Here is a 17,389-nt window from a genome sequence, read left to right as displayed (position 1 = left end):
TATGTAGGTTCGAACGTAACGATGAAGAAATCATAAATAAGTAAATATCAAGTGGAAAGTTGATTTGAATTTGCGTCCAGATCGCCACTGTAACAACAAAAAGTTAAAAAACATTTTCCATCTGTATTGGAGAGAGCGAAACAAGTAATTCGCAGATTTCTACAGTTGCGTCAGGAACGAGTCGCGAGATGTCGTCCCGACTCGCGAGCTCGTCGCGCGACAGTCTTTCGTCGTCGTTTCTTCCGCGAGGTGTCCTCGCCGTTTCTCCGTCATGCATCTGGCAACCTCACGTGTTTACCAACACCGTGGTCTCGTACCGATCGAGCTGTTATGAAATCGTTCACCAGAACAACACAACACGTTCGGCTGAACAATACCCCCATCGGCGTCCGCAGCAAGCTCCTGTGGCATCTCGTGTCGCGTGAACGTGGCCCCCGTGCGTGTCCCCATCCCGATCGCAGCGTGCGCGTGTGAGTGAGAGTGCGTCGCAATGTCCGCCTTCTCGCAGACGTCGGAGAGCGACGCGTGGACCCTTCTCTCGCTGAAATCGGCCCCGACCAGCCCCTCCAAGGTCCAGTGGAGCCCCGAGGACAAGGGCGACGCCATCGCCCGCATCGAGGGCCGCGACATCGAGTACTTCGTCCGACAGAACCGCATCATCATCGGCCGGAACAGCTCACGTGGTGATGTTGACGTGAACATGGGCCACTCGTCGTTTATCTCGAGGCGGCACCTGGAGGTCTTCTTCGACCACCCCTTCTTCTACATGCTCTGCAACGGCAAGAACGGCGTCTTCGTCGACGGCGTCTTCCAGCGCAAGGGCGCCCCGGCCATACACCTGCCCAAGACGTAAGACAAACAATCGAAAATCGATAATAACCCCAAATAAACAGCGCTCAGACATACCAACCATGTGAAGTATTTATTGAGCCGGTGACGTCACTCGCTCCGAGCGAAACGCGACCCTAGGGCCCCCCTACATTCGGACCACTCTCCCCCGACCCAGCCGTAAATACAAAATAAACCAGTATTGATGTGTCGGCAGCAAAACACACTGTGCAACATTCTTTTTCGTGTCTGCGAGCACGTGGTTTTCGTTTCGCTTCCTTCGACCATGTTTACATCGGACGAAACAAACGAAGCTATTTCCGCTCACGGCCTCCTTTATTAACGTTGCATTTATTATTGTTTATCTTGCGATTAGAACCTCTCTCTCTCTCTCTCACTGCCTCTCACACGCACACACCCTCCCCCTCTTCACCTCTCCCTAGTCTGTCAATAATTAAACATTGTTTTTCCTCTCGAAAAATCCAGAGCCTCCATTGATGCAACGACTGACTGATGATGTGCGACTAGAATTAGTGTAAACAGTTTTTTATGGCCGGTTTTTCAACTGATAACACCGTTTTCGATAATCGCGAGAGAAAAAAAGACAACAAAACAATCGCGCCACACAGATCAGTGGTGTCTCTTTAAAATTTAAACGCGACCCAAATGTCAACGGGTCCAAGGACGACGATTTGACAGCTGTCACTAATAAATTCGCGTTTAATGCAATCTCCCTGATTAATTGTTTCCACCAGTCGGCATAAATTTTAATTAAGGACCTAATGCAGACGTCCGTGAAGTTTCGCGACTCGGTCGGTAAACCACCGCTTACTGCGTGACATCACACTTTTTTGTCACACTGACGGACAGCCTTTACATTTAACATTTATTCTATTTGTTGATTTTAGATTTTATGTAAATCCGAGGCTTGTTTTGTGTAAGTATGCGGGAAATTAACACCGGGACGCAGTGGCGTAACATATGACAGCAGTTACACAATACCGAAAATAATCGTTCGGGTATTGAACAAAATACCGCACCACTGGTGTCAATTGATCGAAGCTATCGATAAATTGTTTACCAAATCAATTCGAAACCGTTTTAAAACTTATTAATGGCTGATCGATAATGTGCTATCGGGAATAAAACATTTAAATGACTCGAGCCGATGCCTACTTGGTCAGCATGTCAATACTAGAAAATTTGATAAATTTGGGAAAAAATTTACACCTCGCCGTGACATTTACGATGGTGACAGTTTTTACAAATTAAACAAGGTAAAGTGTGCTAATGGAAGTGTCCCAGTTCAACCAACGTCATTTTATCAGTTTCATTATTGCTGAAGCGGTAACTTCAGCGATTTTATGTTGGCAGATGTAAAACGGTGTTGTGACGTTACTACAGAGGAAAGCGCGAGTGTCATTTGTCGATGTCACAGATAAATTATAAATTTAAAATTTCGTTCAGACAAACTGTCACGCAATCGTCCTCGTCTGTTGATTGTCAGTCAGTCAATTAAAGGTTAACAAAGATTATTAATTTGATAAAATGGATGTAACAGAAGAGTAGAAGTGTCAGTTCAATAAAATAGGAATATGCGGGAAAATGCGAAAAATGAGTGATCAAAGATGAATAAACGCAGTTGCATGAGTTCAGGATTCATGATTCTGCTTTAGCACGTGTGAAATTTTATGTTGGCATTCATGATTTCACGTTGCGGAATTGAAACCGAAAAAAAATAAAACACGCTCGGAATAAAAATCACATCGGCGCTTTTACACAAACAAATGCCAACACATGTGCTGGTGTATTCGAACGTCATTAACGTCGGAATGCAAAAAAGTGGGCTAGCGGTACGCCACTGGACGGCCGATAAAACAGCCATGTTTGTTTAATTTGACACCCGGCGTGTCAATGTTGACGGATGTCACTGGATGACATCTGCATTTCGAAACCGCAACAATTGTAACGCGATTTTACAATCGTCGGTTGTAAAACCGCCCGTCATAAACGAATCGCGCGAATTTACGATCGTCGAGCAGCCGCTCCACCAAAAATAATCGCAGGTGTCGTTGTTTCTTTTCCAAACATCGGAACGTCAAAATCGCAGTTGGCGCCTCGTAAAATCGCCGATTTTGACAGTCGTGTTGACACAAGGATTGTCACGTGACGCTAGACGGGAGGCGTTCGCCGTCGCGGCACGCGTCGCCGACCGGCGTTCTGTTTAGGTTCGCCGTGCGCTACCATGGCACAGCGTTGGGCCGACAGTCAAGACATCGAGTCGACGGTGAAACGGCGTCGTACAAATTTGACCTTTATCACCGAGCTCGTACGCTCCGATACGACCTTGGACCTATGTGCACGCTTCCTAGTGGAATCGAGCTCGACTCGGTCCGATAAATTAATAATAAATAAACAAGAGACGATCGAGATCGAGGCGGCGATGCGTATGACGTATATTTAGGGTGGAAGATCGATCGCAGCGGGTGCCGGTACGGCAGAAAACAATCGATAGTTGTCTGTTTGTGTGACAGTTGCCATGGCCGACTGTCGAAAAAAACAGCGAGAAGGGAAAAAGCAAGGCACACTCGATTTCCTCACGTCTGTGTGCATTGCATCATTGTTTTTGACGCACGATAAACAAGCGAGCAGCGCGTTAAATAAATATCTTTTATCTTCCACATCGTCCCAATTATTGCGGCCGTTCTCGCTCCGGCGATCTATCCGAAACGCGGTGGTTATTTCTGATGGTCGCGTTGACGTAACGATGACGTAACCGGACAGTAACCGTCGCAGTCTACTAGAAATAGTCAAGGGTTTTCGTATTAATCATCCATCGATGCGATCGGGGGGCCGGAGACGAAGGCTGATTTTCACGACAAAAAATTCCATTATTTAACGCGATGACGTAACGTTCTTATTTATGCAGATTTTCCCGTTGACATTTGACAGTTGACTGCGATGCGACAATTTGATCGAATTCCCATTACGTCGAAAGAAAAAACGGCGTCCCTGTTTGGTTTTAATCCTTCGCATGTTTTCTAACTATCCCGCGTAATTTACGGCATAAATGTCAACATTATGTCGTGTCTTAATTACGAATGTTACGGCGATTACTGATTCGAGACAATCATCTTGTTAGAGCGAGCTCACACGAGCCGTTTAACTTTTCTACACTTTACGATTTTGAAATTATCGTATCGCGTTACAGCACCCATAATATATTAATAAATTATCGTTATCGTTCGAATTTTACGAGCGCTTTCGTTCTGGGCGCAATTTTTTGATTACTCGAAACTCCACCGTAAGTACGAAGTGAAACGAAACGAAGAACGTTCGAGGAAATGACGTGCATACCTCGATCGAAATGTGCAGCGCTTCCGCCGGCGACAATCAGCGTCTATTGTTTAGCCCCCAGCGGACTTCGCCCTCGACGAATTCTCGTCATTTCGAAAAAACGTGACATGTCTGCCAACCGTCGTTCAAGTTTTAGGTTAGTTGGTGGTTTTTGGAGCGCGGGGTCCCCAGAGAGCCGCGTTTGAAGCGAAGGACGTCGAATCGGTTCGTTATCTCGAAACATGAATGGAAGAGTACCTGACTTGTAACACATTTGGTTACAATGTGTGCGAGCGATAGCAAAAGTGCCGTCAGAAACGATTGACGCGCTGGAAGTCGCGAAAAGATAAGTTCGTGTTATTTTTCCCCGGCGAAAATCGACGCTTTTACGTTGTGTTTACGCGAAGATTTTTTTCGTCTCACGATGACATTGCCGGAATGAGTTGTTTGATTGCAAACTCATCTCGTCTCCAATCAATGTCAGCTAATTACGGCGAGGTCACGTTGCCGTCGTAATTTTTGTCCCTAATCGCCGGTTTGATTTCGCACCAATTAAAAGACTTGTCCGTTATCGGAGCGTTCGATTATTTACAACCTATCTCGTAAATAAACAGTCCGCGGTTATATTTAGTCATTTCGCCAGATCATTACGTTATCTGCGGCGTTATTTTTATATCTCTGTTACATTGTACGCGCCTTATTAAAAATCCAAATCTGATATGCGATAAATCCGTTATCTTTCCGTTCCTCGCACTTCACCTTGACTCTCGCATTTTCTGTTCCCAAGCGAAAAAACCCATCTTGCAAGTGTGCACCGGGTCTCATGCATGATGCACGTCAAATGTGAAATGTGAATTATTTTTTGCCCCCTAGATGGCGTGACCACCGGTCGGTTTCCGAAGTCGTCCGAAAGGTGGCGCGTCGAAAAGGCGTGAAATTTGAACGGTTGTCTGTTTCAGGTGCCAACTGCGTTTTCCTAGTACAAATATCCGACTGTCGTTTCAATCGTTGGTCGACGAGAACAGCGAGCCACCCCCCAAAGTGCGAGAGGTGTCCCCGGTGCGGATGCGGGACCGGTCCGGGGGCGGCGTGGCACCGGGAGGGATGGCGCCGCTCCGGATCAACATCCCGGACTCGACGGACGTGTACGTGAGCCCGTTCCCGTCGCCGACTGGCACCATAAGCGCGGCCAACAGTTGTCCGGCGAGTCCCAGAGGTGGTAAAGACGGTCGCGAAGAGCTCGTTTTGAGAGTGTTGTTTCAGGAGGTCACGGCAGAAGGAATGTGTCGGCGGACCTGCAGATGGTGGCGGCGTACGCCGCACAAGTGGCGCGGAGAGACGAAGGTACCAGCAGTCACCACGTCCAGAGCGGTCACAGTCACAGTCCCGACCCCTACAGGAACCCTACCTCGAACGGCAATTCGGTGAGGAGCGGACGATTCGAATGTGACCGAGTTGCAGAGCTGATGTTGCAGATACCTCCTGTTGTGATAAACGATGGCTACGGGGCTGGCAGTAGCAATAAAGACGATTCGAAACCGCCATATTCTTATGCGCAGCTGATCGTCCAGGCGATAGCTAGTGCACCGGACAAACAGCTCACTTTGTCGGGGATCTATAGTTACATCACCAAGAACTATCCGTACTACAGGACGGCTGACAAAGGATGGCAGAACTCGATCAGGCATAATCTCAGCCTCAATAGATATTTCATTAAGGTAACAGTAAAGCTAAATCGAGTGGTTAGTCATGTCGAAACTATCGCCCGGTGATTGCGCTTTTGTTTCACTAATGACAAGAGTTGAACAGACTTCAATTAATTAAGAACCCGATTTGTTTTTTTAATGGCTTACGTGCATTCGCACAGACGGAGGCGTTTCCTAGCGCTACGAGAATCCTCCGAACAATTCTATTCTCTTCTTTAAGTGGCGATTTTCACGCCAGAGAAAGAATTCGTTTGCGTCGCAACCCGCCCAGCTCATCTTCATCGTACCTACCTCCTGCAAGCATTATTTTCTTCTATAAAATATAATATTTGAAAGCGTGTGGCTCAATCCACCCGTAATTAGCATTATCATGGATGAAGATCAAAAATGGTTTTGGTTTGAGAACGGTTCCTATACGAATGAGTCACCGTAACCGACATTTGACCGAGCGCCGTTCCGTAGATACGGTCCCATAACACTCTAATTCACACATTCTAAACTAAGTTGTGTGAATCTTAATCTGCAGTCGATGTGTAATTATGTAAAGTCGGGCCACACGTTTTCGAAGCTTTTGTTTTTCTCAACCGCTCTTGATCATAAGTTTTTTTCTTCAAACATATTATGCTATTTGACTTGTTCTTGTTTTTAATTGTAAACGTTATCGTAATATCGTAATCAAAAACGAAAGTCGTGTAAATCAATATAAAATCAACAAATCTTGATAAAGAAATCGGACGTACTTATCAGATTAACATTTGTCAGATGTCTATATTAAGATCACAATCGAAGCTTGAAGTTGTCGGGGAGAATGCTAAAATATTATTGTCATACACTCCTAACATCTTTTGTTTTTATAGTTGTATATTGTCATATTTTGCGAGAAATGCAAATTCATATTCTTTGAAAAAAATTTCAAAGTCTTTGTGTTAAACAAATATAAATTGCTTTGTCCTCTTTCGCATTAGCGACGTTCAGATGTGTTTGGACAGTTGTGCTGTTGTTTACATTTTCTATTTCTAAAGCAATCGTGGTGAAAAAGTCTCGGCATTTTTCATATTTCAACGCTTCACTTTTCAACAAAGGCAATATGACTTTAAAAAATGACAGATATTGTGAGATGTTTAAGACAGATGTAGCCCGTTCACATATCAAAGATCTGCCACCTGTTGAGTTATGTTGGTTAAACATTAAATATCCCCATAATCCTATGTAGTAACTGAAGATTATACAAGTTGGTACAACTGAAATGATAGTTTAATTTTGCCAAATTGTCGAATCTTCATCATACACAGTAATTTAATTTAATATGATGCCGTTAAAAGAAAGAAATTTGCTTAACAAAAAAAACTTACAAATTGGTTTAATACAGTGGGTAAAACACGTGAAAAAAATGATTTTGCCCATATTAAAATTCAACAGCGTTGCCAGGTGTATTTTCGATATAAAATGCGGTGTTGGTTTCTCTTTGACGTGTGCACCGGTAAAGTCACGCATTGGGAAAGAAACGAACGTGGAAAAAATTGAGGAGTCGGATATTAGTTTTATGCGTTTATTTATTATATATTTTTTTTGTGTGTTGTGAAACAGTCGAAAGTTTTTACATAATTCTGATTTACTTCGAAGTGTATTGATCGTCATTTTAGGCATTGACACTACAGTGGTCACGGTCGACCACTGTGATAAAATTGAAAAACATTATTGACTGACATTTCGAGTAGTTTGGTGTTTAACCGTTGGCGCTGTAATAATGCCCTACAGTAAAGTAAAGACCACTTTTGATGCGTACACCGCAATAGTTCGCAGGTTCAAGATATTAAGATTTGAAAAATGTTTGTCCAATTCTGACAGCTGTTTCCATGATGACAGTGCAGACTCTAGGGCAGGTCTTGCGGTGGATTTAGGATTAGGACAAATTCCAAAAAATTAATGACACTTTAGGAGTTGAAAAGTTAAAAAATAGTACACATTAATTAATATGGCATCCTGTAAAACAGTTGACAATTTTGATGGAAATTGTGATTGTATTGATGAAGTAATAATAATATTGAGACTATCGCTTTGAAATAATTTGCTAAAAGGGAACACATAAAAATTTGCAAAATAAAAATGCACTAAAAACAAAACAGTAAAACATCACATTCAAATCAGAAAACTCTGTGTTATTTGCCTCCATGTTTGTAAAAAAGCAACCACGTTCGTAAATATTTGTTCCTGATTAAGCTTGTAATGTTACTTAAAAATGCCATTCAACGCAACATGTTTTGTATGCACACCTTGAAAACAAATATTCTATGGTCTTTAATCCCACAAAGAAATAAATATGTATTAAGTTCTTAAAATAAGGAAAATGAACTTGAAGATTTTATCCGTAATTTTGTTCTATTTGAAATCGCAAATGCAAAGAAATTACAGATTTTTTTAATTCAAATCAATATTTACAATGTTGGATTGTCACTGTTTCTAAGTTGGTAATATTGTGTAACCAATTGTAACGGGTGTTTTTTTAAATTTGGCGTCGAAGTAGGCGTTGAACTGTCGATTGTGAACGCACTATACAGGTTACGGATCACGGATCAGCTGTTTAAATCTTACTTTTTTACACGAGTGGTGCGCTCTCAATCGACTTTCCAACGCCTACTTCGACGCCAAATTTAAAAAAACACCCTTTACAGTCGTTGTACTCGACGTTGTGTCAAAGAGTGACATTGACGACCAAAATTATTGCTAGCGATATAAATGGTATTATTTGTGAGGACAGAAACATTTTAATTACACAAATATTGTGACACTCAATCAGATTTTTTTCCTCTCAGCCACGAGAAGGTTAAGCTGACTTGTTGACAGTTGACAAAACGCAGTGAATGCAGAAGTTACCGATTCATCTTACCAACTATTCTGTTCATAAAACCTAAACAAAGAAAAAATTAGTATAATCTGTTTCAAAATCAAAAATCCACCAACACTGAAAATACAACCGACAACGTCGCCAACTTTTGTTTTTAGGGTGTCTGCAAGTGTCAGAAAAAGTGGGGTTATGAAAGAAAACTGTTGAACAGTCGTTTTGCTCGTAGTTCATCGTGTTTTTTATTCTCATTTTATTATTTCACTCAAAAAGTATGATATGGTAGCTAAAACCTTTTTGTACATAATAATTATTTTGTGTTTCGTAAATAAACTCAACAGTTCAATGTCAAATTTTGGCGAGAGCTTGAGCCAACCCAAAGAAATTAAACTTTTTCTAGGGATTTCTTTTTTTCTGCCAACATAATTCAACAGGTGGTGGATTTTTTATTTTGAAACAGATTATAGTTTATTTAACGAGTTCGTGTGTAAATTGGGGTCTTTATGGCATGAGTGGGCCAGTTTAAAACGCGAGTCACACGAAACTTTTTTTGGCATGAGTGGGACCAATTTACACACGAACGAATTGAATACAACGTTTTTTTGTTCGACGAGCCCCTTAAAGGCTCCAAATCGCTTAAAATCTTTAAAATTAGCTTGACGCTTCGTTTTGACAAGTTATGACACACACGAGAAAGTTCCCAAATTCTGACAGTGTCGCACAAAAATTGGTGCAATTGAAATTTCCTCTCCCACGATTGGTAGCACTGCTTGAATTTTGTAATTGGTAGAACTGGTTTTAGTCAAAATGGCGGGCCAATCAAACGAAATTGTTCTTTTCTCCGTTCCTGTAACCTCTTTACTGTCGTGCAGGTGCCTCGGAGCCAAGAGGAGCCCGGCAAAGGAAGTTTTTGGCGCATAGACCCCCAGTCGGAGTCGAAGCTGATAGAGCAAGCCTTCCGGCGACGAAGACAGCGTGGTGTGCCATGTTTCCGAGCCCCGTTCGGTCTGAGTTCGAGGAGCGCTCCAGCTTCGCCCAGCCACATCAGCATGTCGGGCCTGATGACGCCCGAGTGCCTGTCCAGGGAGGGTTCACCTACGCCCGAACACATGCTGGAGGTGAGCCAGTCCGCCCCCGGCAGTCCCGGCAACCAAACGGTGGCGTACGCCGGATCGGGCAGCATGATCGGTCACCAGCAGATGTCAGCCCTCGTGGGGGCGACGAAGGCGAGACTGTTGCTGCCGCACAGGAACGACGAACAGTTGACCAACGCCAACGGTCAGGAGCATAGGGAAGGTGAGAGTGGAGGAGTGACCATTTGAGTGACAGATTTGACGGTGCGTTTTTTTTTGTGCAGAAAAGTACCATATAATGGGGGCTAGTGTAGTAGAGGAGCGGTCGCTGTCGCCGGCAACCTTTTCCCAACAGCCAGTCATCGTTCAAACTGCTAACTATTCGCCATACAGGTAAATATGAGCACAGATATAGATGGAGCTGGTGTTGTCGTGTGTGTGTGACGTTTAAATTTGACAGACGTAAACTAACCTACACAAAAATTAGACTGGCTCTGTCAACTTTATAGAAAATCTTATTTTTTTATCCTCAATGATAAGGTAGATCCGGAATCAGTTGACAGTAGTACGTAGGCGGAGCTTAGTTTACACAGCGATCATATGTAAATCAAATCACGTGATGTGTTCTTTTTTTACTAATTTTTTCGCCGGTTCGTAATAATTGTGTCCTCTCTTATAACTTATTCAAATGTTGCAACAGAGATCTTAAAAAAATGGCATTCTTAAATTTTAGTAGACGTAATGTACGAGTGCAAAAACATTTTTTAAATCATTTTGAAGAAGTCGAGAATAAAAAATATTTATTGAAAAGAACGTCCACAGTTGCACATGATCACGTGACCATATTTCATAGACGATATTGCACACAATATTCTGTTAGTTATCTTTGTGTTTTTTTTTCACAAGCTTCAAATTGTACTGCTTACAATATTATCTAAATGAGGTTTATCGAATTTATCGAACAATAACGATATGATGCAATCAAATGGAAGTGTACTAAATGCAGTGTAAAATCTAGTTTTTCCTCAGAAAAAAAAGGCAATAAGTCATCAATAATCCGATTGCCAGCCAAGTTATGCAATTATGTTCAGAGTTTTTATAACTTAGAAATTTCAACCTTTATCGCGATAATAACAGTTTCATTTTGAGCTGTCAGAAGTATGATGGATGGAGTAGATGGCGCTAGTAACTACGAGTGACGGAGTTTGTTGAATAAGTAAATCACGTTGTAAATTTTTAAAAATTGTTAGAAAAGTTTCTGTAGACGAGATCAATAAATTTTTGTCGTTAATGTAGATTTAAAACTTCGCTACATTGTCGCAAATATATTTTTTTCTGCGTGGTTATGTCCAGTATTAACAAAATGCCCCAATAATATATTGAATTGTCAAGGTTTTTCTTAATTGTTTAAAATTATGGCCCCAACAGAACACTTTAATAAAGCAATAAAGTATTTCATCAATAAAATTCAGCAAAGAAGACATAATGATACTTGATGTGATATGATATGTTATGGGTTATGTCCGTTTTACACCATAGCACTTGACATTGTGTCAAAGAATGACACGGACGATCAAAATGTATTGCTCATAACTGCACAAAATATAGTAGATTTTTTTAACTGATTAAATGATAAATTTGAATGAACTTTTAAATAATAGTACAGTCGGAACGTTATAGATATGGATTGGGGACTTGTCGTTAAGTTGGCACTACCAGCAAAAGTAACTAGGCGCGCCAATAAGGTTATTGGAATTTATGACAGATCTCACTAATGTACAGTTCAATCATAAGTTTTAAGCGACCTTGAGTTTGACAATCCATATCCAAAACGTTTCGAGTATAGTTTATTTAACGAGTTTGTGTGTAAATTGGGCTTTTTTTGGCATGAGTGGGCCAATTTACACACGAACGAGTTGAATACAACGTTTTTTTGTTCGACGGGCCCCATAAAGGCTCTAAATCGCTTAATAAAATCTTTATTAGCTTGACGTTTCGTTTTGACAAGTTGTGACATTTATTAAAATCCATTCACACAGGAGAAAATTCTCAAATTCTGACAGTGTCGAACAAAAAAATTTTTTGTGACGTAGTGTCTGTCATACATCGAGACTAAAGGGAAGACTTCTAGTTCTATGCAATTTCTTGAATGGATTTACTTCATAATTCCCCATGGAGTTCCCTCATTCTTCACAACGGGATATTATCCATTTTGACTCTTTACTAAACGCAATTGTCTGGCAGACGGTTTCCGGTCTGCGTCATTTTTGGCAGCTAGCTGTCATTCGCATGTCACATTAACAAACTCACTTCCAAACCTACGAGAACTCTCGTGTTTGTCATAAGAAACTCGGGGGACTTTGATAACGGTCAAATAATTTCAAGTTGACGTTTGTGATGATCGTAATTGGCGGAGAGTGTAATGGAGTGTGTTGTTGCAGCGGAGGCAACAACTACAGCAGCAACGTCGGTTTAGACTTGAAGAGACACGTCGAGGAACAAAGCATGGGCAGCCCATCGAGTCCAGGCGATCAAGATAGTCTACAAGAACCCGACGTGAAGAGGTCACGTCACGAACAACCGCAATACGACACGGAATAGGAACTAAAAAATTCTTTAAAATTAGGGTCAAACCAATAAACATTTTTTATCAAGTCACATGGAAAATTGTTAATTGTTGTAAATAATATAAGGACACGAAATTATTTCAGTATTTAAAAAAATGAAAAGAATGATAAGAAGTGACTGTTGCCCCGTGTAAATACGATGAGCAGTTGATATTGTTTGCCGAGGAACTTTTCTTTTTTGTATAGGTGGCGCAACAGTCACCGTTTATTATTGTTGTTACAAATCAGATTTTGTTGGTTATGAAGTTGTTGTGGGTTGAAAGATGTTTCAGTTTGTTTAACTCGAGAAGGGACGATTTTGGGAGACCGATGCTGCCGCGATTTTCATTTTTTTAAAACGTGACGAGCCACAGTTCTGGCATGCTTTCTAGCATTATCTTTGATTTGCGCTTATAAACAGTTATCAACGTAGCTGGTATACGGTGACAAGTGTTTATAATTTTATATTTTCGACGAAGAAGTCTTTACAATTAATTGTTAGTTCTACATGTATACAAAATTATATTTAGAATATTTAATAAAGTAATACTATTGCTGTGATGACTTTTTTTGATGACACCGCACTACAGTACCCTGCACGAGCCGAGTTCCTATTTTTTGCCCTCGAGCGCGACAAAAAAATCATCACAACAATAACGATCGCGGATTATTGCCTGAAATAACTTCCAGCGAGAGGAATTTCGTGGTGTCCTTTGTTGCGGTTTACGCGCTAAACCGCAACAAATTTGTACAAATCACTGTATTATCAAGCAATTAATGCCATTTTTGGTGTGTAAGGAGTATTTTTAAAAAAAAATTAATCTTTTACACGTAAATGTCTTCACGTTGTCTACATCCGGAGAATGTAATTCTCGAATTAATTGTTGGTACAAAATGTAGTTTCTGTTGATCGAGTGCGAAAGCAAGACGACTAGTTTATTTGACGAGTACTGTTGGCTTATTTTTTTCAAAACTTACCTTTTTTTTCTTATCTTTACAAGTGTTACATATGCAAGTTGTTGGTTAAAAAAAATTGTAGAAATGTATTTTTGTTTTTTAATTTTAATAAATCTTATTGTTTCCCTTGACACTTGTCATTTTCACGAAAACCTCTCATTTGAATATCAGTTGCACAATATTTTCAGTATCTGCCAAATTTTCTACACTAATTAATTACATACTGCACCAATAGATGTCTCCTTTCAAACTGTCTCAATTGTTTCTCCAGTAAACGAACCAATCTAAAATACAGGGTGAGCAACAATAACTGTTTCAGTTGGCAATAAAAAACTTTACATGAAATTTTCGGTTTGTTTTATTGACACTATTGACAGCTGGTATATGTACCTACATTTCATATTTAAACGTCTTGGTTTTTGTATTCTTTTATTAATAAAATGGTTTTCTCGTTGGAACGTGACGTAAAAGTCACCAGAATTTATTGCCAACTCAATCAGGAATTGTTGTTCACACGGTATTTGGTAAAACAGCGTTTTACCCGATACTGCATTGGATACTCCATGGAGCTAGGTCATACAACTTTTTAACAAGGTTTTTTTAATCAATTGATTAAAATCTAATTTTTAGAAAATGACGGCTTTCTTGCTCATATTTATTGTGTCAGTCAATAACTGTTTGTGGCATATTATAATGGCTACGGGGCTAGGTCCTTCGATTTGTTAAAAACTTAAAAAGGTTAGGTTTTTTATACCTTGTTACCACCGGTCCTCTGGAGCGGTCGAACTGTCGAATCCATCTTCGGAGCCGGTGTCGATTTGTAGACGAATGCCTCTTCCACGCTGGAGTGACTGGAAGTCCCGTCTCTCGTTTTTAGGGAGGCGCAGTCTTTTTTGTAGAGAGAGGAGAGGAGTGAACGAAACGAACACGTTCAAAGCGTGAACGAATTACGATCGGGGGACGGGATCACCTATTTATCGGAAAGTTGGGACCAAACGTTGCACGAACGGAGCCAGCCATTGGCCGACCAATGAGCGGTCAGAGTAACCCGAACAAAACCGGGGACACAACACTGCCCGGTATCAGTCTTTAAAAAAATATGAAGACTAGGCAGCCCTTCATACATTTGAAAGCATGAGCTGAGATGATTTGGAATGATTTATTACTCCTCAATCGCTCATAGCAGACCCTCTCGTACCTTTCTAGATAGCGTTTAAATCTTCGACGATCCTTCAGCGTTTTTTAAACAAATAAAAGATTTAAGAAAACATCCTTGCTAAAAATATTCTTAACGCATGATGTCAAACCTCGATACGTATTTTTTTTTGCTAAAAACTACACATTTTTTTACAGTCATCCCTGTCTGATTTTCAAAATAAGCTTATTGCATTCTTTCCATTTTCAATACTATACCCCAAAGACTGTGGTAAAATGAATTTGAAGAATTTGAATATAAAATGTCTTTCACAATATTTGCTGTAGAGACGTCTTTAAACTCAATCTTCAAATGTTTCCAGAATTCCTTGATGTTAATTTGCAATTCCGTTCTTTCTGCCATTCGGGACTGGTATTTTATTTTACCCTAATGTGATTTTTTCGACAGCTAAATCCGAAAGTTATCTCAAATTGATTTTGATAGATCAACTCGCAACTCTTCCAAAATGGCCGTCACTTACTTAGGTGGATCTCAGCTTTGTCAGCAAACAAGCTATTGGTTCTGTTTTAAAGATCAGATAGTCTTTTATACATTATAAAAATTTCATGGAAAAATGTTAAATTTTAATACAGTTATCTGTGATTGACTTTGAGAGACCAACTCGCAAATTTAAAACAATGTCCGTCAGCTACCTAGCTGGATCTCAGCTCAACCAGCGAGCTGGGCCAAGATGTTGGACCTGTTTTAAAGGTCGGATACTCTTTTGTGCATTGTGAAAATTCCATGGAAATATATTAGGTATTAAGAAAGTTATCTCTAGTTGATTTTGAGAGACCTCCAACTGGCAAATTTTACAAAATGGCCGTCAGCTCCCTAGCTGAATCTTCGCTTTGTACATTGTGAAAATTTCATGGAAAAATAGTAGGTAGGTACTACTCTCGTGTCAAAAATAAATTACTCCCTAGGATTTAGGGATATTCGTTACTAGGTTGCCATAAATTTGGTCAGGTTGGAGGCTATGTGGTTTCTGGTGACAAACAAAAGATATCCTAAGAATGTAAGGCAGCAAGTTAATTGTAACAGTTGCAAATGACTTATTTCTCTCTAAGTGATAGATGATTTTTCGTTTCACAATCAATTTTGGTTATTGGCGGCATATTTATTTGGATTTAATCTCTCAATTCAAAGTAACCAACCTTAGGCATTCAAAATTACTTTTGAAAATTTTAGTTACACACAACATGAAAAACGTTATTTCCCTAAAAGTTCGAATTCTAGGGAGTAATTTATTATTATTTTATTGACACGAGAGTACATAGCTACTAGTAACGAAAAAAAAAAACGTTTCTATGTACACAGCTGACTGCTACATTACTTGGAAACTAATTAAGTAATTAATTACCTAGGATGGTAAAATTTACCGCAAGTCCTGAGGATTAGACCTGTCACAGACTTATCTATCCATTGCTGTCATCGCCTCGTGTTATGTGTTGCATGTTTACGAAATCGACAAAATATTTTGTTTCCAAGGAACCCTACATTAGTCGCCCCACTTAAACTTAAGTGTTTTGCGCAAGTGTTTTACACAAATTTAATGACAAAATAAATACTTGCAATTATTTCGACTTGACACTATTTTTAACAAATATAAATATATACATAGTTATTTTTCTAGACGGAGGCCAAAAAACATTGTTTACGCACTCAAATTTGTTATGTAAATTCAAGTACTTCAGACTTTGTATGTACATATTTAAGAAAAATGTCCCACTTTTCAAATAAAAAAGATGTGTCACGATAAGTTATTTTCTCATGTATTGCAACTAATTCTCGTTTCTTAATAAACCTTTTCATTAGCTTAGCCAGAACAGATAGAGATTAGGTTAATTCCAAAAAACGTGTGCAAAGCTATATAGTTTAAGAGCATTAAGTACATCCCCTCTTCTCAGAATGTAGGAGTGAGTCATCAGTCATTATCATCATTATCACTACAAATATAAATAAAAACTACAGTTTGTTGTAGTTATTCGAAGTTTTGACGCTTGTAACATGGACCACCACCATCACCACCACCACCACGGACACCATCCTCCAGGTATGACAGATTATTTCATATTTCTTTTGATTCTTCAAGGAATAATTTTATTTGTTCATGTAGGTTTTCATCCTTGCGGATGTGGACTTCTGCACTTGCCACACCTGTCACATTGCCAGCATTTCAGACCTCCACCCCATCATCCTCACGGCCACCATGATCATCACCATGGACCCCATCACGGCCCCCACCACGGACCCCATCACGACCCGCACGGTCACCACCATCACGGACCGCCCCACGGCCATCACGGCCATCACTGACGATAAACATTTTTGGAGTTTTATATCCACATTGAATTGTTATTTTGATTATATTTTTATGTAGTTTTAAAATATCAATTATGAAAATTAAAAGTTTTTGTACTTACACCTCTTGTGTGATTTTAAATAACGCAATAGCTCAGGTCTACCAACGTGTGGGCGCCAAAATATTTAAATTTAAGTATTATTCTATAAGCCACAACGGTAATATCTATATCGGTATTGATGCTTATACAGTACCTACCTACCTATGTCCCCGGATAGGTGAAACGAATCTTGTAAAGGATGAAAAATTGTCGATTTTAATTTTAAGTTAAAGACTAATTTTTAAAAAATCTATTTTTCTGTAGAGTAAAGTACCCTTTATGTGACAAATACAACAAAAAGTTATTAAGAAAAGTTGTTTAGAATCAACATCTGGGCCCCTATACCAAATTTCAAAATCATCGACCAATTATGATTTTTCATTTTTTTAATAATAATAATAATTAGGGCCCGGATTTTAGGCAAAATGGACTATTTTTATT

The 17,389-nt window shown here is 39.9% G+C and overlaps 1 protein-coding gene across 4 annotated transcripts; it reads left to right on the top strand.

Moving 5' to 3' along the window:
- The first annotated feature begins 223 nt into the window (after window positions 1-223).
- Window positions 224-16,968, top strand: FoxK (forkhead box K). 4 transcript variants are annotated; one of them, XM_069057459.1, is made up of 9 exons: window positions 224-849; window positions 5,124-5,380; window positions 5,428-5,588; window positions 5,640-5,882; window positions 9,585-10,008; window positions 10,070-10,178; window positions 12,227-16,462; window positions 16,528-16,599; window positions 16,663-16,968. In XM_069057459.1, exons 1-7 carry the CDS (start codon window positions 491-493, stop codon window positions 12,384-12,386), a joined length of 1,713 nt encoding a protein of 570 aa, XP_068913560.1. In that variant the 5' UTR covers window positions 224-490; the 3' UTR covers window positions 12,387-16,462; window positions 16,528-16,599; window positions 16,663-16,968. The 4 variants fall into 4 exon arrangements, with proteins under 4 accessions (XP_068913560.1, XP_068913559.1, XP_068913561.1 ...); XM_069057458.1 differs by having other exon boundaries at window positions 16,518-16,599; XM_069057461.1 differs by lacking the exon at window positions 224-849 and adding an exon at window positions 4,611-5,014 and having other exon boundaries at window positions 16,518-16,599.
- The last annotated feature ends 421 nt before the right edge of the window (window positions 16,969-17,389 follow it).

This window comes from Tenebrio molitor, chromosome 9 (assembly GCF_963966145.1).
Source record: "Tenebrio molitor chromosome 9, icTenMoli1.1, whole genome shotgun sequence".
NCBI lineage: Eukaryota > Metazoa > Arthropoda > Insecta > Coleoptera > Tenebrionidae > Tenebrio > Tenebrio molitor.
Note: the sequence above shows the minus strand (reverse complement) of the source record. Positions and strands in the feature narration are given on the sequence as shown.